Consider the following 25,450-nt stretch of genomic DNA (forward strand, 5'->3'; position numbering starts at 1 on the left):
TGTACATAGCGAAATTCACTACAAAAAAGGTATCAATACTTTTTTCCTTATGAATCACCATTCTCGAGTTATCGCGATTTCAAACCTCGAAAATACTAATATGCACTCATATGCGGCCAGTATGCATCATAAGGTCTTCCATCTGAAGAAAAAAATATTGGAGTATTGGTTTTTGTGACACACACACTCAAATACAGGGAAAATATACCATTTTGAGTGGGTCAACTAACTGTCCCTAACTCCATTTGGTCTGTTGAACTTGAGCAACATCTGCTTGCCACACTCCATTGTTCGGGTAGAAACCGGCATATACCTGCTTTTTTCAAGGGACATAACTGTAGTAAATCCATTCAGTTTTGAACGGTTTTTCGTAGTGAATAGACTTGTTTGTAGATGATATTTTCATTTTAAACTGTGCTGTTACAAAATTTTATAAAAATGTCAGAAGTTTGTTTTATTTGCAGTGAATCTTTGACTGAAGGTGAAATTGTGGTTGTTGATCATGGAATGAAAACTTTGATCGATTCAAGTAATGAAAGGAGTGATGGGTTTGATGAGTATTTGAAAGACAAACAATCTGTAACAATCCATAAGCAGTGTCGTAAAGTGTACACCCGGAAGAGCAGCATTGCTGCAGCTAAAAGACAACGCAAGGTGGAAACAGCCAGTACATTTGGGATAAGTCTTCCTCGTACTAGAGCGCAAGGGAATGACTCTTCTTTTTTTTAAAAAAAATACTGCTTGTTTTGTGGCAATGAAGCAGATAAAGTGGCTGAAATAAAGAAAGTGCAGCATCTTCGGCGTAGAGTGTCCCAAGTTTCAACACTTTCATTTAAAAACGCCGTCTTGAAGGTAGCTCAGACTCGTTTTTATTAATAAAATATTGTCCCATCAAATTTCCTTGATCAAAATATATTGTGGGGTATTAATACTGGGGAAAACACGTTAAAAAAAGCGTCCAGTACACTACCTCATAGCGTAGTGCGGAAATATGTGCATATAATTGAAAATACAACATTCCTACGGTCTGAAGTCACAATATCTTGAAAGCGGTGCTTTGTAGGGAAAAAGTATTCATGCCTTTTTTGCAAAGAATTTCGCGATCTACCAACTTTATCTGATCCATTTTTACGGTAGCTCTTATCGTTTCAGAGATACACACAAAAAACAGAAATTGGTGATTTTTGACCTCAAATAAAAAACAACGCATAAGGATTGATGGGAACGTTTGACAAATCATTTGTATTTAGTAATGACGTATTCAAGACCTGTGCAAAAATCCAGCTTGTTGGGAATCAATGCAAACTCGAATGTCTATTTTGTCTCGACTAAAAATAGCCAAAGTATTACAATATACAGCAAAGTATAAAAAAAAGTGAAAATCTATATTACTTCAGCATTTTAATGAGACTGCAAAAAGTGCATAAAATGCAGCAAACTGTAAAATCAGGTCACAGAAAAAAGTTATTATATAATTCCTTGCAATAGCAAAAATGTTGTTTCCAAACTCCCTCCTAAAAAAATTAACAATTTTATGGGATACATGCATCTTCAGTTAATTGTGACTGCATTATTTTTTTTTTTTTTACTGATATCTTTGCAAACACAGTATTTAACACAACATTATCAAATTATATACACAACCCAGCTTACTCCATCATTAGGACAAATGTTAGCAATGGTCTAGGTAGACATTTTTTTACAAACTGTTCAGAGTAATTTGTGCAATAATTAATGACTAAAAATTCTAAATATGTATTTTTTCCCCCTGTAAAATAAAACTTTAAACACTTCTTCAAAAGACAGCTACATAATGTTAACCTATATGTAGTGTAAAAACATTCTGATGATTCATAATAAGTATTTAATAGGGGAAAAAAAAGGGGAATATCAAAATAAAAAACATTAAACATTAGACTTTTTTTTACATTGAACTTATTATCATCTTATAAAGAATCATATCTCATTAATACTTTAAAACATGAAGATCTGAATTAACCTAATAACTGAACTCTTTACTGAGGCAAGTTTACAGCAAGGAACCATTAATGTTCTGTACAAACAAATTAGCTAAGTACTCAAATAAATTAGCCACTGACAAAAATATGTATACTCTAGAGAAAAAAGTGATAAGAAACAAAACCTGTACGTACCTGCAATACTACTTAATTGTGGGACTAGGTATAACAATACTTCATTTAATGAAGTTAGCATTAGGTACTGTTAATGAGGATTAAAACTATGAGACTTAATTACACCAGTTTTTTTAGGGTGCATGAGTATCATTTCTTAATGTCGAGTCAAGTTGAGTATTATCAATCTAGTAGTCAGTTTAACTATTTATAAATATAAATATTTTTGCATTTTCTTTTTAAACTCTACTAACAGGGATTAGTGGCACAAAAGTGCACACTATATATAGTATCTCATGATGGTTTATAAATCACTATTATAATACTAAATGGATAATATCCTACAATGCCTATCAATAATATTTAGATTTACAAAATAATTTTATGTTATATTTCCATGTAATTTAGATATTTGATTTTTTCCTTAAAAAATTTTTTTTAAGAAACAAAAACCCACAAATAAAAAAAATAGAATTACAGTAACTCTTTCAAATTATATTATGAAGCACAAGGAAACTAAAATATGCTTGTCCAGTTACATTGCAATTAAAGACTTTAAATTTAGGCTGTTAATTTTTAACGTTAAAATTAAAACAATTTTTCACACCGATGTGGTGACACTATCATTTTATTGCTGTTTTAAATATTAAAATTTGATATTGCCCTATGCACTATACACCTAGTACAAGAATATTCAGGGTGTATGTACGATAATATTGTGCTTATGCTTGGTAGGTAAAGTAGCAGAACCGTAACATTTAAATATAAGGTTATTTACTGTAACTGTGGTGCATCTGTGGTAGTTATTTTTCATCTGTAGTAAATATGTTGCTTCTAAAGTAACTGTAGTTCTTTTATGGTACATGTGGTGCGTCATCCCTGTTTGTTAGTCACCCATTGTTCATTTTTTCTTTATGGTAATTGTTCCATATCACATATCCAAGGTTATCCCTTGATCCTGATGGCACAATCCTGTATACATTAATCCTGTGGTACATAATACTTGCTGTTTTAATTTAGTACGTCAAAAAATTCTGTAACAATGATTATGATCATAAATTAAATTGTGATATTAAAGTTTTCGGTTGGCCAGGATCTATTGACATACTAAATAAAACATAAGAAAATGTAAGCAGGATCATGCCATCAGGATCAAGGGATAAACTTGGATACGTGATAACGAACGTTTACCAACAATTGCAACTGAAGTGAATTCTAAAAAAATTTGAAGTATGACGCTTACATATAAATTATAATTTTTTGTGTTTGCATTATATATTTACATTAACAAAATTATGACGACGATGCGCTAAATGACAGCAAATACTACCAAACAAAAATGAAAATCATAAATGCAGTATGAGATTATGTAAAATCAGCCATCAAATTCAATACTTAACTATCTATACATTTGTTAGTAATAATGAAACAGCGGAAGAATATAAGCGTCAAGTTCTGAAGTACTTAAATTTTAACAAATATCTTTTTAATCAGCTCTGCATAAACTATTCATGTTTCCTACTGAACTGTGTTGTAGGAGTCTCACAATTACTAGGTATATAATACTAGATTAGGTACTCCAAGGTGTGTTAGTGGTGTTTTATAAGTGTTTTATTATTTCCGTAGACCAAACAGTGAACTACTCAAACTTTAATATAAGGCTTGAGTCGAGTACTTAAAACCCAACTCGACTCAAAATTTTGAGTACTCATGCACCTCCACCTGTTTTCTCAATACTTGACACTTATGTGAAAAATGTATTGACAGTTCTCGATACAAGATCTTCAAAACTCCACTACAACTACGGAATATCAATGATACTTGTGAGGAAAAAAAAGGAAATAAATTAATTGAAAAATTATTTCTTAAATAAGTACACCACAATCTGAACTAAAAACATGATTCAGAGATAAAAACACATACCTTTGTACTTAATTATGTACTTGTATTCTAACAACACTCAACCCCACTTTATGAATATGTATAAGATTTTTAGTTTGTATGAAATTTGAACACAAAATGAAAGTATATCTGATTCAAATAAAATTAATATAACAACACAACTACAAAATAACTACAGGATGTCCTGCAATCTGAAATTTAGCCATCCTGCAGTTCACTGTACACATATAGGAATACAGTATGGCTTGATGCAACAGGCACATTAATATATTAAAAATGGGTATGTAACACATTTCTGTTGTACAATGATCTCATAGTCGATAGTTGCATAAGGTGATATGAAACAGTATCACTATACTTCAAATAAAATCAAATATTTTTTAATTCAAAGAGAACTTTTTAAAATTTAATTGAATACAAATAATTAAATAATAATTTTTATGTTTGAAATTTCAAATCGCCTTCGAAGAATTTTTTTTTTAATTCAAATATTTGTGGCCAGCCACTGGCCTAATTAGAAGTTATTTACTACTATTAATGATTTTATAATCAGAGTACTGCTTTTGATAATTTTTTTATTTAATTTTAATTCATGTGCTATGGTTAATTTATATTTTAAATATTGTATTTAGTTAGTTAAATCATTCTTTTTTAAATTATTTAGCTAACTCCTTTTGTGGGTAGGCTTATATGCAGTTATGTAATTTTTATTTCTGTTAATAATTTTTTTACATCAATTTTAAATCTTGTGGAAAGAAAAAGAATTGTATGATAAATATGAATACTGCGGAGCGTGCAGGGGAGAGGTGGAAAACTTGGTTCAGTGACTAGAAACAACAGTTTGCAACACTGGTTCACTAAGTGCAAGGAAGACACATCTTTGCCGTGGCGCTGTGCTGTCGCGGACTCGTGTGCTGGGAGACAGTCTGGCGACGCGTGCGAGCAGAGCTCTGCGTAGGAGTCATCAGATCGGGGTTGTTGCGCGACCGTGGACGCAGTGGACTTAACTTGAGCGTGTGGCGTGTGTGCTAAGACTTTAACAAAGCCCGGATCAAGTTTGTTCGGGTGGGCGAGAGTTAGGTTTTAACATTAAACTGTGTTAAAACCTATTTGTGAGTGCCATGCCCTTTGGCGATATTTAGTGCCGAATTCGAGTGTTAAAGCTGAAATTGAAGAAAACTGTAAGTACTCTTTTGATGACGATTTTTAACACGGTTGGTGCAGAAAGCTTACTTCGCATGCGGACAGGTGTAACAGAAAAAGTTACTAAATTTGCTAACATACAGTTGCAATAATTTGTTATACGCATTTTGTTATGCAAAGGTGGAAAAGTGATTTGGACTCGCTTCAACGAATAAACAGATTTTTCGGGAACAATTTAATTAATTGGTCAGGTTGAGAACTGCAGCAATGAAGCATTCGACCGAGTGTAATGGCCGTTAAAAATTGTACGCAACTTCCCCAGTAAACAAGGTGATTTTTTAATAGAATGTTAAAGGTTCATGCAATTTTAATACTGTATTGTATTTTTATTGTAATTTAGGTGATTATTGAATTATAATTTTAGGTGTAAATCTTTTGTGAGCTAACTTGTTTATTTACCACTGGCGCCAGTAAGAGGATAATAACAACAACAACAACAACAACAACAACAACAATAATAATAATAATTCAGATAATCATTCTGTAATATTGTAATATTTCTTTTACTTGGATAGTATATATATATTATTTACTTTAGATTAATTTTGGAAATCTTTCTACAAGGATTGCTAAGAACCTTTGGTCGGTGATTGTACAGTTGAGCTCACAGTCTATAAAAAATAATTTTTAGGAAATTTTATAAGAAATAAAATTAGAGTATCATGTTAGTTAAAAAAAAGCTTTTGATTTAAGTGAATGCCCAATCCAAAACATCAATTTAGAATTTTTTTGCTAACTTTAATTTTTACCTTAGCACCTGGAGTTGGTTCACATGTATTACACATTTTGATATTAATTGGAATTTTTAAACGACATACTTGTAAGTTGCAAAGCCGCTGTGCTAAGATTGTGTGGCCGACTCTACAAGAGAAGAGGTCCTGCAGTATGCTTTAATAGATCATGTGCTAACATTTTTAAACTTCTTAGTACAAAATTTTTTTTAGTGGGATTTTCTTAAAAGGGTTTAAATGTAGTGATTTTAAAAGTTAAGACCATAAAACAGATCTAAGTACATATCATTTAATTTTTTAACTAACATATTCCAAAACACAAAAGGTCTATTACAAAAATCTATATTAAAAATGCAGTTATAACACATTCGCTAGCACTTTAGTTATCTAAATAGTATAGTACAAAGAATGGATCAAATGTTTCAGCTATATAATGATGGATGTAAAAACTTTAGATGCAAGTCATTTCAAAGTCAATTCTAAGTAGAGCAAGAAATATTTTGTTATTGAGCACTGTCAATACTTTTTTCAAGTAAGCACACACTACACTCGGTTCAAGATAAATAGAGATTCTTTGACTGGTAATTCAGCAAATCATATTTTGAGAGCCAAATACGTTTATATAATTATCAAAAACATTTTGATACATGATTACTAGTCCAGTGTTACACGAACCTGGGTATGTTCCATTTATAAGATCTCAAAATTCAACTGTCGAAAATCTGAATTTTCACTGAAGCCGACTGTCGTAGAAAAGTCTCGCATTATCTCGAAGAGTGTACTATAAAAAAAAACCTCGCATCATCTCACATCTGCAGATCATATCTATACATAAATAAATTCTCATATGGTTAAAATAAAAATATAGGCTAGCAGGAAATGAAGGTGTGATTTTTTTTTTGATGTAGTGTTTAGCAGGGGCGCAACAACAAAATTTCCAAAGGGGGGGCAATATAACTTTTTATAAAAAATCATCGATCCCCCCTATTTAAGCGGGAGGGGGGGGGGAGGTCCGGGGGTCCTCCCCCGGGAAGTGAAAATTTGTATTTCAAGGTGGAAAATGGTGCTATTTAAGCAGTTTTTATTATCTAAACATTGATTACACAGCACTTTCTTTGCCCCCGTTTGCCCCTACTTCAAGGTTTCAGAGGGGGGGGGGGGGGGGCAAAATACCATTCCCCCCCCCCCCTTTGTTGTGCCACTGGTGTTTAGAAGAGGTATGGAAGTGAGAACTCAGTTTGCAACAGTTCGGTCGAGGGTGTCGCTGTCTGAATGGGCGCGTGGATCGAGGGCAGCTCCCCGGGACGGGGGCCGGCCACCGGGCAGCTCCGCTACGACAGCTCGAAGCCGGTGTTGCTGGAGACGGCGTAGCGCAGCTTCTCCCTGAGCGTGGCCTTCTTCTGGTAGTTGGGCAGCTTCAGCAGGTTGAAGCAGGTGGAGGAGGTGGGCAGGCGGTTCTGCGGGTCCTTCTTGCGGATCGTGAAGAACCCCCGGATCACGCTGCCTGCTCCGCCCCAGGAACAATCCACTCACGCATCAGAGCAAGCCTCCACCAAAGCCCTGAATGTTTAGGAAGCAGGCACCACATCTACAAGCCAGCGATAGAAAAAAAGTAATACTTTTTCACGTGACAACGTCCAATAAATCGATGAACGCCGGCTGCACGCACGACAAAGTGTCCCGTTGCGCACGTTGTCCTGTTTCGCTCATTGCACGCTTACGCCGCATCTATCTCTCTTCCACACGATTGGAACAACCATCGATTTTACTTTTTCGAGGCACATTAAACTTGAAACACTCCCATTCGTTTCCTACTTTTCCTATCATTGTCCTATCCTTATCAGAATAACACAGATTGGAAGAAGTTAAATGGCAAACAGGTATAAAAGTTGTAGTTAAAATAATCTTTCCGTTAAAGTAATAAACATTATTTTAATTAATGAGTGCAAATAAAAGTAAATTTATCAATTAAATTGTAGGTTTCATTTCACTCCTTTTTTGTATCCATACAAAATAGTGATAATTCAATAAAAATGATTCAATTTTATTCATAAAAGTATGCAATCATTTCATCAATGTTTTGTTATGACCTTGTCACGTTAAACTATCGTTCGTAAACCAACTTTACAGACAACCAATTTTTTTTTGAGCAGATATATATATATTTTTTTTTAGATTTAATTTTAACATTAAAGTACTAAATAGTATCTGCATAGCAACTTGGAACGATATCAGTAATTAGAGTGAACTTCTTGCAATTTAAATACAGTCCCCATTTCTTGCACCCAGTCATTTTTGTACAGTATGATTTTCTAACAACAATGAAATGTTAAACGTCTTAGCAACCTGGCGCCTGGGATTTATAGAGCCTTGCAACAGAGAATTTGAATGTACATATATGAATATTCCAAATATAGGCTAACAAAAAACCATGCTATTAGTTCCAAAATTATTAAAAATATTTTCTGTATCTTGGGAAAAAATTTCCTGCACATATCCCAGCATTTTATTATGTTATGATAAAAAAAATAAGTGTTACATTTTTGACAGGTGCTTTAGTGAAAATTAACACTTTGAAAGCTGACAATTGTGACAAAATAAACACAAACAAAATCAGTTTCATGTAGAACCCTACTAGCTTATCAACTTATCATGTATCAATAACTATTTTATTTATGTACATCCAAGTCAAAACTTTCACTTAAGTTCCTTCAAAAAATGTTGCTCATATCTAATCTTGTACCAAAAATATTCTTTTGAAAAATTACCAAAATTAAGTGCATAAAAAGTAAGTACTTTAATTGACCAACATCAGATAAAAAAAATTATGACAAAGAACTATTTATTACCAAAGGAGACATGCAGTGCATAAATATGCGCTACCTCAGTTATTAGAATTTTAAGTGATGTAGGTAATTAACTTTCTTCATGTGTTCATCTTAACAGAAATTTCTGCAAGTTTCTTTTCATGTCTTTCATAAACTTTTTTATCTTGATTTCAAGATAACTTATTTCTTAGCCACCGTATTTACGGAAAGCTTTTTTTCTCTGTCTTCCTATCTTGTCGTCTACTCAAAGTAAAATAAGGTAATTCAATAATTTTGTCTAGGCAATTCAAATTAATACAACAAAATATGTACAATTACTTTAAACACATGTAATGGTTACTTTACCTTAAAATTTAGCACAACAATAATAATACAGTCATACTAACCTATTGTATCGCCCGTATCTTCGTCATCACCAACTTCTATACAACGGATCGAAAACGGTGGCTCGAGGTGGGCAAAACCAAGCAATGGTGGCTTCGAACAACTTGTAACAAACTACAGGGAAAAACAAAACACACACACACAAATAATTCAGTACATATTTACTACTCACTTTGGTACAAAAGTGCAGTTAGTTGTGCCTTTGTACTTGCGCATGTTGACTAGTCATCAGTTTTCAGTTTGAATACCTACATTAGGGATCGTCCATTAATCACGTGCAGCTCGAAAGAGGGGGGGGGAAGGGATTCGGGAAAAATCACGAAATATCACAAGGTGGGAGGGGGAGTGTAGAGAGATATCACGTGTATTAATTTTTTCGTGCAATATCTACTAAACCGAAAAGCGACGCGTGACCTGACTCGCCGTAGCCAGGCAACAATATCCCCGCCCGCCGCAACATGAACCACCCGGCTCGGCTTGCCAGTCGCCAGTAAGACTGTGATTTTGGCGCCAAATACATGCGTATATCACATATAAGCCTTTCCCTTATTATTTTTATGCCAGTGAGAATAAACCTGCAACCTTAATGTGTGTCTGGACATTTTTATCACTGTGCTTAATTTTCCAGAATTAAATTAGATCATACATTTATATAAAGATAATATTCTGAAATTTTTAAGAATATTTCGTACCAAAAAAATACACGTGATTTATTTGGGGGGGGGGGGGGGGGGGGTTAGTCTGAAACCTCACCACAAATCACTAGGGGGGAGGGGGGGTTAAAAATTTGCTAAGAAAACATCACGTGATTAATGGACGACCCCTTATGATGTTTAAAGATGTGAATACAGCATGTTCGGGACTACAGCCGAGCCGGAATTAACGACCCTCAATGACGGGAATAAAAACAGATGTGAACCTTGTGAGCTGTAACCCACTATCACTGGTCGCAGCCTCACCTTCAGGAAGAGCCTGCGCTCCTCCTCGTGGAAGTCCTTCTCCAGGACGTCCCAGAGCCAGCACACGACCCGGTGGGAGTCGTGGAAGCCCCCGTAGTAGTGCGTGTGGCGCCGCAGGTCCTTCAGGTCCAGCGGCACGTTGTCCCCGGAGATCAGGCGCTGCAGCTGGGGACCAACCGCAAGTACACTTCAGGACCTCCCACATCATTCTAGAAGTCATGATGCCCCTTTCCCCCTTTTTTTTTCTAACACAGATGAAAAAATGTTTTTTTTTTCTCACCTTTATGTACATTGTTTAAGTTATATATATATTATTAAACCTTTTCACAATTATTTTTAAAAACACATTAAAACTAGTTTTAAGTCAGTGTTTGGATTGTCAACGTAAATTTATGTTGAATGACGGCAAATAAATGAGTGTAACATGGTGTCACGTCAACTGGCGGTGGTTTTGGTTGCTCACAGTTGCAGATCCAGACACGTTCTGTACGCACAGCATATTTCCGAATAATATTACTCTGGTGTGATATTTCATCGGTAACTGAATTTAGGCTTTACTGTTTAATTGTTTTCTATGATTTATTTAAAATTGTCTACTCTTTAAGTTTTTTTTTCTTTACTTCGCAGGCCCCCCTAGACCCACGGGCCCCGTTGCCGTAGCAACGGTAGCACCGGCCATGTGGGGGCCCTGGTCCACTTACACATATACCTCACGCACAGCAGCAAGATTATGTGGTGAGTAGCAATCCGACTGCTGTCAATGCATGATCAGGGACAAGATCACATGGTGAATTGCAATAAAGCCGAAATAACACCGAAAAGCATGTCAACACACTATTCACCATCTCAAAAAAGTGAAATTGAGTTAAGATCGCCAATGGAAACAACATCTGCCAATCATACCAATGTAATAAGGCCACACCTGAATTTTGAAAAATAACGGTCAAAACACGATGTTGCGATGGACGCAAGTCTGAAATTTAACCATGTTATTGCAATAATATAGCCTCTTGTTTAATTGTGTTAAAAGTTACTACTTTTGACATGTGGCCGTATTACTTTGACAGTGCAATATAACACTGAAATGTAGGTAGTTTAAATAACCATAAAGCATCAAAATGCTACAAAAATAATGAAATTAATCAACACTAAACCAAAATTATAAATATGTAATCTTTTAATATATTAAATTCTATGAATGTAAATTATTTAGCATGGAGTAAGTACCAATATGTAGGTAATAAATAGATTAGAAAAATTTGTGGTTTTTTATATTGCAACTGTTATTAGTAACAATTTTTTAATTAATGACATTGGTACATTTCTAAAATGCACATATATTTGCTGATTTATTTGTATTTTTCTAAGTATGTAGTTTGACATGCTTATTACAAATCATTAAATAGTTAAAGTGCATCATGTATCAAAATGACACTGTTTTAGTACAGTAAATATCACTGAACATGAAATTTTCGTATTTGTTAGGGTTATCTTTATGAATAAATAGAGTTCACAAAAAATAAAAACAATAACTCCGAAATCTCCTTTTATCAAAAACGAAATTGGCTTAATAATTAAACCATAAAATCTTGTTCCTATGCATGAGTGATTCTTACTGAAAACAGATGCTTCTTCTCTTGAATCATTTAATGAACAGTCAATGGTAAATTTGCATTGTGGATTGTGGGTAATAAAAAAAAATTGTGATGTTCTAATGTTGATCTGTATTGGAAATACATGCCTTGTACCTGGTAAAATATGTTGTGAATTAGTGTGGCTTAAACACTGCACAACACCATAAAACATAATTCAACTGCAAAAGTGTTGCCTGCAGTTCTGCATCCCGTCTTGTTATGTGTACTTAACTCGGTTGGCACTACAGGGACAACCGACAGAAAGTGTCAAGGGTGCAAGATTCGTTCGGCACAATGAACGGTCTTGCACCAAAAACTGTCTCAACTGTCGAACTTTTGCATGCTCTGGCGGGGATTCGCTAACATCCTCGAATGAGACTTAGTTGCATCTCCCATGACTCGGTCGCAACTATGCTGGGCTTCCCGCCACTCGGCTGCCTTGTGGTGAGGTGGCCACTGACAATGAGGAGGGGAGCTCCGTAGAAGAGGCAAGCATCAGAGAAGGCCATCTCAATTTATAAACATTTTTTTTCTAAAGATACTAATTATTATAAAATGTAAAAACGTAATGTACTGCAAACTAGTCCTAATTTTTTTTTAAATCAAAAAGATCTAATAAATGTACAGGTGTTCACATAAAATCAATTGAAGAATACTTAAATGCATTCACGAGCAGATTGTGGTAATTTACAAGAGCTTTGCTATAAGTTTTGAGTCCAGTTGCCAAAGAAGTTAAAATATCCATTGGGTGAACATTTTTTTGACATACAGTAACACAATACACATATAAATTTTTTTTAATAAGAGTAAGGGCATTAGGTACTTTCACATGATTAGCTATCAAAAGCACATTTTTTTTTGTGTGGTACAAATAAGAAAACTCAAATAGAAACACTGTTGTACAAAACTTAATGTCAACTTCTATAAACTGCAAAATTTACCTCTGGTGCAGAAAACATCGACAGCCAATCTGGATTGACGATAGAACGAAAGCCTCGAATAAATGCTGCTGTCTGTTCTTTGATTTGAGTGTTCATTCGAAAATGAGCCATCAAGTGGATGTAATTTATTCTGTAAGAAAAAAATAAAATATACAAAAATAACAGCTACAAACTGAAACACAATACTCTTAAAAAATTATTGGGTATATAAAATATTCAACAGTCACAAGGTAGCAAATTTTCATAAAACTATAGTACCTACTATGTATTGTTGGCATGGCTGCTTAAATATGAGATCTCAGGAGATTCAGAATTTTATGTTTTAAAAGTAGACATACTGCCCCTTTAATAATGTCAGAGAAAACATTTGTTGATTCTAGATTTATCCTATAGAGTATATCAAGTAGTCACACCATAAAAGAAATGCTACATTAATATGTGCACAAGCAAAAAAAGGTTACACTGAAGTTAAATACTAGTAATTACTAAGGACCAGATTATACGGTGAATTGTGATAAAATCGAAAAACCTCCACAAACCATGCCAACACAACACACAATGCCGAAACATACGTTACTACACCATTTTAAACCAAAATGTAACTAAAACATTAAATCAATCAGCAATTTTAAAAAAACTTAACTTAAACCACAAAAATGTTATTTTTTACTACGGTAAATTCACTGAATGTAATTATGTATCTAGCATAAATTTTGTACCAACATGTAAAAACTAAATGGATTGGAAAAATTGATGTTTGAGCCTGCATCTATTATACTTTTTTTTACATTAATCAAATTGGAACATTTTTGAAGCAATCCAAAATATGCCGATTTATTTTTACTTTTCTGAGTGGTTCTTGTCTAGACATGCTTATTACAAATTATTTTACTTTATTATTGCATCATGTGACAATCAAAATGAGAGTATTTTTGGTGAAATAATTACTAAGAAATATTTAAGTTTAATATTTTTTTATGAATAAAAACAATGTATTAAAATAAAAACAATAACACTGAAATATTCTATTTGAAAAAAATAAAATAAAAAATTACCAACAAATAAAACAATAAAATCTTGCCCCTAATAATCACACATGGCAAACAGAAACCAAAGGTAAAGATTAACAACGGGAAAATTACAAGTTCAGTAGCCTGATGAATAGACTTTCATAGTTCTCTGAAAGTTAAGTGTCCAATGGCTGCGGCTACAAAGTGTATTTAGTGATTATGTTGATGCTGGGTTGGGCAGGAGTGAGTTGGTCTTCCAGCTGTTGTAGGTTTATAATGATATAGTCCAATACGGTCAAATGTTTAGTTCCCGCCAATAATGTAAGTTATTTTTATTTATTTATTTCCAGTTTAAGATGCTGCCCATAAACTTATTTTCCTGTATAAAATGCTGTATTTTAAAGCTGAAAACCATTATTGTTAGGATATTATTGGTTACAAATTAATTAACAGAAATACGAAGTAGGTAATGTGTAAAGCTTCTTTCATAGGCGTTTTCAATCTTATAGTCTTTATCTGCAGTGCATTCATGTTTGGTTAAATTGATTACTGTATACAGAGTGCGCTCGCGCAGTCCAATATCAATATCGATAGCTCGCCGACTGCATGCAACGCGCATGCTCTGTGTCTCGTGATCTACATTTAATAGCCCGCATTCTTTCATGTTTAGTCTGTACTACGATGATAAAATTATTTTATTTTTTATTTATTTATTTATTTGTATTTGTGACATGCCCACCGACAGCTAAAACACTTTTATGGTGGGCACGAAGAAAAAAAAACAAAAAAAAAAAAAAAAAAAATACAAAATACAGAAAAAAAAAAAAGCTTATAACAACACAGAAATACAAATACATAAACAAGACAAACAAAGATATATAGAAATAAGAACAATAACAACTAGGTCATTAACAAAAATAAAAAACAAATACAAACATAATTAATGCAGGTAAAATCAAATTATTAAATGTTAAGAGATATTGAAGGAAAAATAATATAGCTATGACAGACATAAATCAGAATATATATAATTAAACACTGTTGGAATTCAAATATATATTATTGTAATTTGTTTTAAGTCTATAAATAATATCATTATTAGTAATAAGAGTACACAGAGTAGAACGTAAGCGGGAATTGAATTGAGGAATTCTTAAGCCAGTATTTTCAAGAAGATAAGGGCATCTGAATTTATGAATGTAACAATTATGAATAAAAAGAGCATCAAGATAGGCCCTACGGTCTACCAGAGGTGTCCAATTGGGGCGTGGGAGGTTCCTTGTAATAATTAAATCTATAACTTTATTTTGAATACTTTCGATTTTTTCAGTATCTGTTAAGTTGTTACCATTCCAGATAACAGAGCCATATTCTAATTTTGATCTTATAAGTGCCATGTAAAGAGAGATAAGTGAGTCTGAGTTGGTTGCATAAGAAGTAATAAATTTTATAAGCGCTAGAGTTCTTCGTGCATAGGAATATATGTAATCTACATGTTTATGGAAATATAGTTTTGAATCAAGGATGATACCGAGATCCTTTGTGTAGTGGGCTTGAGAGATGATAGAATTCGCTAATTTGTATGAATATTTAATCGGATGGTATTTCCTAGTGAACGATATAACCTTGGTTTTATCTTTGTTGAGTTTGACCAAGTTTCTTAGACACCAATTATTAACTTTAATAATATCTTCTTGTAATAATTCACAATCCTCTAAGGAATAAATCATTTTATAAATTTTTAGGTCATCAGCAAAAAGAATTCCAGTAGAGTAGCAAAGTACTTGTGTAATGTCATTAATAAATATATTAAAGAGAAGAGGTGAAAGGGTACCTCCCTGGGGAACACCAGAACACGCATTATACTGAGAAGATCTATGATTGTTGATCGATACAAAAAAACTTCTGTTGGATAGGTAGCTTGAGAACCAATTGATATAGTTACCACAGAGACCAAAATGGGATAATTTAATAAGAAGTAAGGAATGGTTTACAGTATCAAAGGCTTTAGCCAAGTCGAAGTAACAGGCATCGGCCTGACCCCTATTTGTAACTATATTATATACAGGATTAAGAAAGGTAAGAAGATTAGTGGTAGTAGACATACCAGACCTGAAACCATGTTGATTATTGGCGAGAGTATTACTAAGTTGAAAATTTAAAAATTTAGCTATAATTTTTTCAAAAATTTTGGAGAACCCATTAAGTAATGATATTGGCCTGTAGTTTGAGACGTCTAATTTTGAACCATTTTTATGAATAGGAATCATTTTTGCTATTTTACAATTATTGGGAAATATATTCGTTTTCAGACTGGTGTTAAAAATGTGATAAAGTAGAGGTACTAAAAGATGGGCACAGCCTTTAAGAATAAAATTGGGAATGCCATCAGGACCTGTGGATTTAGTTGATTTTAAGTCCTTAATTGCCCAAAGTATTAGACTTTCAGAAATTTTAGGCACAGCTATAGTCTCAACAGACATGACCAATGTAGTTATTGGGGGAGAAGTATTTGGGGTTACATATACACTAGAGAAATACTGAGCAAACACATTCGGATCATTTGATATATCCCCATTTACTTTAAGAGAAAGTTGTTCATAATAACCATCTTTCATTAATTTAACATATCTCCAGAAACTTTTAGGGTTTTTCTTGATATTGTTGTTTGTCGATTGAGTCCAGTGGATTTTGTCGCGTTTAATTAGAGATTTCACAGATTTTCTAAAATGAGAGAACTTTGCATAGTAGAATAGATTATTATTTCTTTTGTAAAACTTGTGGAAATGTTTTTTAGATTTAAGAGCACTTATTAATTCGTTGGAAAACCAAAGGGGATATTTAGATTTTTTTTTAACAGAAAGAGGTATATAAGTATCAATTTTTTCAGAAATACAAGTTGTTAGTTGATCCACGAGATCATTAACATCAGTAGAACTATAAAAGTATGACCAGTCACATCATTAATAGAGTTGTAAAGACCAAGATAATTCCCTTTTTTGTAATTTCTGAACACAGAAGAGGGATTAATATTATTATGACATGTTTCTAACATGATGTTAATATTTAAAGCGGGATGGAATATATCTTCTTTGATAAGGATATCAGCAGAATGTGATACCAAACAATGAGGAAGATTAGAAAGACACAGATCTAAGAGATTTATAGCTGGTTGGGTACAATTAAATTGTGATAAACCAAGACTGGATGTGAAATTCAGTAGGTAACTGGCTTTAGATTTGACATGTGAGTGTATAATGTTATCAGGATTAGAATTAGACCAGTCAATGCCAGGCACATTAAAATCACCAAGAATCAATATATCATCACAACAGACTAGCAGTTTATCTTCCAAGGCTTCAAAATAATTCCGGTAAATATTAGGTGTGATATCTGGAGGTAAGTAGATAGTACCAAGTATTAATGATTTCGTAGGCGTTAGTTTTATTTTTAACCAGACAGCTTCGATGCCGGGGAAAACGTAATCATACAAAGGATGCACTGATAAGAATTTATGCTTATTGATGGCAGATAAGACACCTCCGCCTCTATTCTTCATTGTCAGTTGTGAGTTTTTATCGTCTCTAAAAACTAAATAACAGTCTGAAAAATAGTGAGAGTTTATATTATTTTTGTTAAACCATGTTTCTGTTAAACAAATAATATCAAAATGTGAACTAATTAGGTTTTCCTGAAATTCAATAGATTTGGTTGGTAAACCTCTCACATTTTGATACGCAACTGAATATTCTTCAAGAAACTGTTTCACAGGTGGAGATTAAGATGCTCCTCCAGGCACCAAGATTGAAGTAGATGTGGATGTGGAAATAGAAGTAGAGGTGGATGTGGAAGTGGATGCACTAGGCCTGATGATGGGTTCTTCAGATGCAGAGTTGTTGTTTAGAATTTGATCATGATGTAGTTTGCCGTAGAAGGGGCTTAACAAGCAGCCGTTTGGCTAAAATACAATGTTATTTATTCTAGAAAAGTCCTCTTCCAGCACGGAGATGTGGAAAGATGCGTAGGAGTTGAATTTAGTTTTGAGTTTAGTTACTTTAACTTGGGATAAGTTCAGTTCATTAGATATGTAATCAATGATGTCTTGTTCTTGCACGGTCGGATCAAACCTAGTTATAAAAAGTGCCTTCGTTTTTTTATAAATAGGTTTGGGAATAATTTTTAACGAGGATATATTTCTAATGCCCACTTTCATGGGTGTTTTTTTCATGACCAGTTCACGCTTCATTTCCGGATGGCTTGTTGACTTGGCTTTACGTGTGTGCTGTACCAGCGTAAAACCATCTGTGTCGTCACATTTGTTATTTTCCTTTGTGCTGTCGCGCTGAGTGGAATGTAGGTCAGAGGACAGGCTGCTATTACCGGCGCGGTTCTGTGGAATCACGCGGTCAGCTGGCTTGGCGATGAAAGGCTTCTTGAGGGCCTGGCTGTATGAAGATTCAGGATGAATGTCGGAGAATAGTTTTTCTTTAATATTAATTAGTTCCTGCCTGATTTCTGCTGTTTCCGCTCTGGAATCCATAAGCAGGGTTTTCAGTATACAGTTCTCATTTTTTAACTCTTCGATTTTTACACATACCGTATTCATTATTTTGAGCAGATCTTCCATGTTCACCGTGTTCCTGTTGATACTTTCAGAAGTGAGGGTGTCATTCGATGGTAGTTCCAGAGTGAACACAGGTTTTACCGGTGTTTTTTTAGGAGGTGACCGAAACATGGTCGCACAGACGTCACTGTCTAGTACTGATGTAGATACATCGTTACTTGATAGATCAAAACCAGCGAATTCCGATTGGTCTAGTATTGAGGAATTAATGATTAATGATCCTGAGCACTAAATAAAAAAGTTTAACACGGAATTAATCGCTTCAAAACATCGAAACCGAGGAGCGCGCCCGAAACACGTCCGCTCAGTCTGAACGCTCGTCCGCAACTGAACGCTCGTCCGCAACTGAACGCTCGTCCACAACTGAACCGGCGAGATTTCACCAAGAAGAATTAAATTACGCTTTATTATTTCGTTGTATCGAAATCTCACCTAGACAGTGACCTTCCCCTTGTTTTGAAGGTCAAGTGAGCAAAGTTTAAACTCAAATGGATGTACGATGAACAAGCATATAGAAGACAAACACACTAACATTCATTTTTATATATAAGATATATATAACACGAGTATATAAGCAAATATATCATATTATGAAATATATCTACTATTCGCAGGAACGTGCTAATTTTTAGGTTAGAAAGGTTAAAACCTTTTCAGAGATAATTTCTACATGATTTATGTTGTCAGTCTAACAGTATTTATTTTTGATGTGTAACCATAAACTGGAGAACACAAAAAAAAAAAAATGCAAGTGTGCAAGTCTGCAATGGGCTGCCGGAAATTAAAGTTTCACGGCTTCTAGCAACGTTATTGTTTATTTGAGGACTTATTTGTGAAATTCATGACCAGCCCTTCAGTTATGTTTACTTTTCTTTTGGTACCTGTAGACACTCTGCAGGACCAGTGCCGACGACAGAAATTATGCACTGGAAAGAGAGATTATCTTTGAAAGATTTGTGCAATGGGAGTGCATGACTTGATGTAGGCTTTTGGACATACGCCATTGCTGAGCACATGTTTGTCTGCAGAAGAAAACTACAAAAAAAAAAAAAAAACACAAATGACAAAACCACAAATTAAGCAAAAAATTTGCTGTTGTCAGGATTTAACACCACACAATACTCCACAACAGGAATATGGTCAATAAACAAAGAAAAACAAAGAAAAAATGGATTAACAGAACGAGAAAACCCCCACAAATGATGACAGCACAAAAATACCGAACCCAAAAAAATTCAGCACAACAGTTGAAACGAGACAAAAACACAGCTAAACGATAAGACGAAACAAACACAAATAATTTTCCAAAAAACAAAAGAGAAACGAAAAAAAAAAAAAACCCACAAATGATGACAGCACAAAAATATTGAACCCAAAAAATTTTCTAAAAGAGTGAAGTTACTTGATGAAATGACAAGTCAATGCCAAGAAGGCATCGTCATTACGTGACGTCCATAGGCCACAAGTAAACGACATCGACTCAACTTTGACAATCACTCGAGAAAGTTCCCTCAAGAGATTTTCGATTTTTACAGAAGCAAACAAATTTGGAATTTCGTTTCTGGAGAATGTGGTTCCGGAAGGTACTTTGTGCAATGGTTGAGACGACTGCACGAGTTTCTGGAAAAGTCTGTTTTCTACCGTAACAGACTGCCGTCCGCTCCCATCCCCGGGCGGAGACGCACAAGGCGCGACGGCCGGAAAGGGAGAGGAGAAAGGGAGATGCACTTGTTCTCGCCGGAGACGGGAAGTGCCGTCCGCTCCGGTCCCCGAGCGGAGACGCGCAGGGAGCGACGGCCGGAAAGGGAGAGGAGAAAGGGAGACGCACTTGTTCTCGCCGGAGACGGGAAGTGCCGTCCGCTCCGGTCCCCGGGCGGAGACGCGCAGGGCGCGACGGCCGGAAAGGGAGAGGAGAAAGGGAGACGCACTTGTTCTCGCCGGTGACGGGGACGGCCCGGCCGCCGGGCACCAGCTCGTGCGTCACCAGCGAGCCCATGCAGTCCTCGTCCACGGAGAAGGTGAGGTCCAGGTCGCGCACGTCGCTGCCGTGGTGCTTGATGAAGGTGAGGCTGCGGTAGAGGTCGCGGTCCAGCGAGGGCAGCTCGTCTATGGAGCTGTACAGGGCCTGGTGCTGGGCCCCCAGCAGCTGCGTCAGGAAGAAGGATGCGAACGGCACGTCCACCACGATGCCCTGTCGCACACACGCACACACACACATTACTAGGGACAAGATCTCATTGTTTTATTTTTTTGGTAATTTTTTATTTCATTTTTTTTTTCAAATAGAAGATTTCAGTGTTATTGTTTTTTTATTTTAACACATTGGTTTTATTCATAATAAAAGGGTGTATTATTTAAAAAAAAATATTAAACTTAAATATTTCTTAATGATTATTTCACCCAAAATACTCTCATTTTGATTATCACATGATGCAATAACAGCACTGGCCGTGGCAACATCGCTGAACGCGTCCTCATTGGCCATGATCGCTGACGTCCCACACTCATGTTTCGAGGGCCGTTTGCACGTCTGAGAAATAGATGAGCTGACTAGAGATGTTAAGTTTTTGTGAAAAGTATTTTCGGGTAAATTTTCCTTAAATTACCTGGAAAATGTTTCTGCAAAGCCGGAGAATTTTCCCAATAACACTTAAAAAAAAAAATATATACTATCCACTTATTTTTATGCCAACAGAACCAAATACATAAAACACACATCTGGTCTTTTTTTACAAAATAATGACTCACTGAACATTTGAAGAGTTGTGTACCCTCTACCAACTGACAGGAACGAATAATTGTTGTTTAAACTGTATCTACTAACTTGCAGAAAATGAATTATTCTATAATGTATATCAACTGATATTAAATTACGTCAATCTATGTAGGTATTGAAAAAAAAAAAGGAAAAATTTTTCTCTGGAAAATTTTCCGCCCACATCTCTAGTACTGACCAGAGACATTGTAATTGTAATCGATGGTGTGGGATGCCCCAGGTCTACAATGGGGTCTATAACATCCTGGTGTGCCTGCCAGCCAGTCAGTAAAACTCCCTTGATTATCAGCATGACAATTTATGAGCACTTCTTGAGTCAGTCAGTCAGTGATTCAGACCTCGTTATAATCTCACCTTCAACTACAGACTTACTAAATTCACATAATTTTCTGGGGCATGGTTAGACCTCACGAATCTTTGCGTATTCAAGTCACTGACACATGTTCATTAGTCCTTAAGGACATGTCAAATAAAAATAACCCATGATCAAATGATAAACCTCATTACTCATTAGATTGTACAAACATTTCCAATTTAGATTGTCGCTAAAAAATTATACTAGATTTTTCAGGTATTTACACATCAGAAAACTGTTCCCTATGCTTTCCAGGGAAACAAGCTAAGAATGTCGCAAAAGTAATGAGATGGAAGGTGTATGTGATCAAGTAAGCATGATACAGCAAAAAATGAAATGGCGGCGTGCTGGAAAAGAGGAAGGATGGGGGCCCAAAACAAAGGTTCTACCTTACTTTCAAGACCTGACACATGAAAACACATAAAATCTTAATGGGAATGGAATCCATTGTGAAAACACAAACATTTTTTAAGAACGTATTAATCACGCTACGTAAGGGATTGGTGTATAAAAATTTAAGATTTTGACTGGTAAGATTACATTATAAAATCAACAATTATATATGGTCGGCTATAGCCCATTAACAAACTCGATGGAGATTTTTCCACTCCTGTATTCTATGTATCAGTTTGGAAGTGATTGGTGAAAAATTGAGTTGACAATGGTTTTGGGGTCTACAGACCATGAAATGATAAACTATAGAAAAAATTTCCGGAAGTAGCATCAATGTAATGGCTACAATAGGTAGTATTTCATTGAAATCTAACTAAAACAGTGTAATAACTCACCTCGTAAACAGCTTTCCCCAACATGCGACCAACAAACTCAAACAGTTGCAGATGGTTCTCCTGCAGATAGGACGTGGGAGACGGGTACAGGCGTTCCTCGCTCGTGACTCGGAAAAAATTCAGAGACGGGTCGAACACCCGTTTTATCGTTTCTTCCAGAAATTCTGCAAAATAAATTGTGTACCTAGTTCAAAAATTGTATTTGGATGAATCACGTATGCAAAGCATCCATAGAATGACAACTGTTGTTCATTTTAACATACATACTCTTAGGTTCACATGACAAACACATAAATATTTTTACAGAATGAAACAGAAACACTGTATGGACGTGGTGCATTAGAGTAAAATAAACTTCTATATACTCATTTTATAGGGATAAAAAATTGGGGTATGCTGTGTTAGGACACACCCGCAAAACTTTTTAACGTGAATACGTAATGTAAATGAGAAGTTCAAAACAATACAGTAGTTCCAATCAATTTTAATGTAAATGTTATTTCTTTTTTTTTGTGCTGTTGTACCCCCCTTAGACCCAAAAATTTGCGGAAGGCAGGATACAAAGAATAGACAGCGAAATAGTGAGTTAGTTATGTATTATTTGGTTCTTTATATGACCATAAAACAAATATAAGCAGAACATGCCAAACAATATATAAGGATATTAAATTTAACAATTAACAACAGGGTATATCAGGCTTCGCCCCTCTTGACTAGAAGTACATAACACTATAAAATAACAAGTATACCTATAACCCCCCCCCCCCCCCCCCCCCCGGGTGCACCACGGGTGTCGCACATGAACTAGATGCTGTTCTGACTTGGTTAACATCAAAAACCACCACAATAAATATAAAATACAATATTACTTGAAAAAAAAACAATATCACTTAAAACTGCAACCTAAAATACGCACGCACGCACGCACGCACGCACGCACGCACGCACGCACGCACGCACGCACGCACGCACGCACGCACGCACGCACGCACGCACACACGCACGCACACACGCACGCACACACACACACACACACACACACACACACATATATATATATATATATATAGAAATATAAAATATTACCACCTTTCACAAAATAAATTAGGTGCTCGGTTCAGTTAATCTACTCATTCAATGTTTTTTGGCAAAATAATTACTTGTTGCCTCAAACTTTTCCAGTCCAATTCGAAAGTTCATAATCAGGCAGTAAAGAAAAAATATGTATATACGATAAATGATTATAATAGTTCACAGCCAATTTTCTGCCTCACAAAATACCCTATCGAGCACCTGAGTACACACCTTTCGAAATTAACTTGATAAATACCTACATAAAAATTTATAATGTTATAAAAATTGCAACAAAAAATTACAATAAAATCTCATTAAAAAACAAATTTACCCAGTACGCATAACTCGCATAAAGGGTACAAAATATTAACAATTTCCCTCCCAAATAGGTAACCACTCAATTCCAGACTTGACGACGTAGTTACTTGCGGCTGTGTCTAATAAAAAAAATTGCTTCAAAAAATTACAGTTATATTCAAACGTTATCTCGAAGGTGAAAAATACCGGCGTAGCGTAGGCCACAAAGTCTACCCAGCGAAGGTCCACAGAAGGTCCGTCTGACGTAATATAGACGAAGACTAAATTTCAAAACTTACAGTTTATCTGTTGCCATCTACTTCCGGAGATATCCAATCAAGAAGCCTCGCAGACAAGCCTTAACAGGGTTGAAGAAGGATCAGCAGCACGCACGGCACCATTTTATGTCCACGACATTAGCGACTAGGCCCACTCTACAAAATTTTTAAATTCTCGATATACTAAAAATAAAATTTTTCTCCTCATTGGTAATAACTGCGTAGAACACTGCTGCACTCGAACATGGTATAACCGACGGAGCAAAACCTGCCGTAACTTAAGTTCTTATATTCCACCAAGGATTTACCGAACTTCCACACTAAGTTACAGCCATGAAATTCATTCCCGCAGCCACTCCATCGGCAGTAAAAGGTAACCCACTCAGGCCATGGCTCGTAGCAGACAGACCCTCCTCAGAGAAAACTCGTCAACAACTCAGCGCGCCACAGGTACCAACCTCAACCCACCAAAAGGAAAACACATGACAAACGCAAACACTGAGTACCGAAAATAGCCGATCAGAGCCTCACGAAAGCACGAGCGGCTCTAGATCCTGACAATCTGAAACGTGCCCGCGCTCCTAGATCCACACCGGCCAAAACACCAAATCTGAGGGAACGGCTCGCGCCGCCACACGGCAAACGGTAAATAACACTGCGCCAGTACACAAAAATAACCGCCACCAAATGTGACGTGACACACACGTCACACTGTCATCATTTATTGTTTTTTTTTTGTTCTCTTCTGTTTTGAAAAACTATTGTTTGTTTCGTCTTTTTGTTTTGTCGTGTTTTTTTCTCGTTTCAACTGTTGGGCTGAATTTTTTTGGGTTCAAAATTTTTGTGCTATCATCATTTGTGGTTTTTTTTTCGTTTTCTTAGTCCATTTTTCTATGTTTTTCTTTGTTTGTTGACCATAATCCTGTTATGGAATATTCTGTGGTGTTTATATCCTGTTGACAACAGCAATTTTTTGCTGAATTTGTGTTTTTGTCTTTTGGGTATTTTTTAGTTTCCTTCTGCAGACATACATGTGCTTAGCAATGGCATATGTCCAAAAGCTTACATCAAGTCAATGTTATTTATGTTAGTGTCTCAGCAGTTGATTACTATCAGATATGCCTGCACTCGAACTAGGCCAAGGTGACATCCACCACCTTATCTTTCTTCCTCCCCCTGCAGAGTCTGGTCTGTTCGGTGCTCATGAGTGGCGTGTTTCTGGGATCTTGTGTGGCACCTGTTTGGAATCATCACAAGCTATTCTGCCTTCTAATCGTTGTTCCTTGCAATTCCGATTGTATAAATTCACCTTTTACCTCAACATTGTCATTTTTTTTTTTTTTTTCAAACTATTCATAATTTTGTCTCACAGTTGTTATATCGTAAACTTTACTAAAACTTTTCAAATGTAGTTTAAATAGTTTATAATTTTCTGCTCAAAATGAATTTCACTTGATTCCAATTGGTTAATGCGCAGGGATAAGATTATATGGTGAGTTGCAATAAAACTGAAATTACCAAAAGCATGTCACAG

General features: G+C 35.4%; 1 protein-coding gene across 3 annotated transcripts in view; it reads right to left on the minus strand.

Moving 5' to 3' along the window:
* Positions 1 to 1,568: 1,568 nt before the first annotated feature.
* Positions 1,569 to 25,450, minus strand: part of LOC134541739 (ubiquitin-protein ligase E3B) — a 50,458-nt gene continuing 26,576 nt past the window's right edge. For 2 of the 3 annotated variants that reach the window (XM_063385390.1, XM_063385388.1), the window contains exons 14-19: positions 22,268 to 22,431; positions 20,277 to 20,539; positions 12,715 to 12,844; positions 10,140 to 10,304; positions 9,183 to 9,294; positions 1,569 to 7,472 (exon numbers count right to left, since the gene is read on the minus strand). In XM_063385390.1, coding sequence (XP_063241460.1) covers positions 7,300 to 7,472; positions 9,183 to 9,294; positions 10,140 to 10,304; positions 12,715 to 12,844; positions 20,277 to 20,539; positions 22,268 to 22,431 — 1,007 coding nt within the window. In that variant the 3' untranslated portion in view covers positions 1,569 to 7,299. Of the gene's footprint in view, positions 7,529 to 9,182; positions 9,295 to 10,139; positions 10,305 to 12,714; positions 12,845 to 20,276; positions 20,540 to 22,267; positions 22,432 to 25,450 lie in introns of all 3 variants that reach the window. The other variant, XM_063385391.1, reaches the window with a different exon arrangement.

This window comes from Bacillus rossius (genome assembly GCF_032445375.1).
Source record: "Bacillus rossius redtenbacheri isolate Brsri chromosome 4 unlocalized genomic scaffold, Brsri_v3 Brsri_v3_scf4_1, whole genome shotgun sequence".
Classification (NCBI taxonomy): Eukaryota; Metazoa; Arthropoda; class Insecta; order Phasmatodea; family Bacillidae; genus Bacillus; species Bacillus rossius.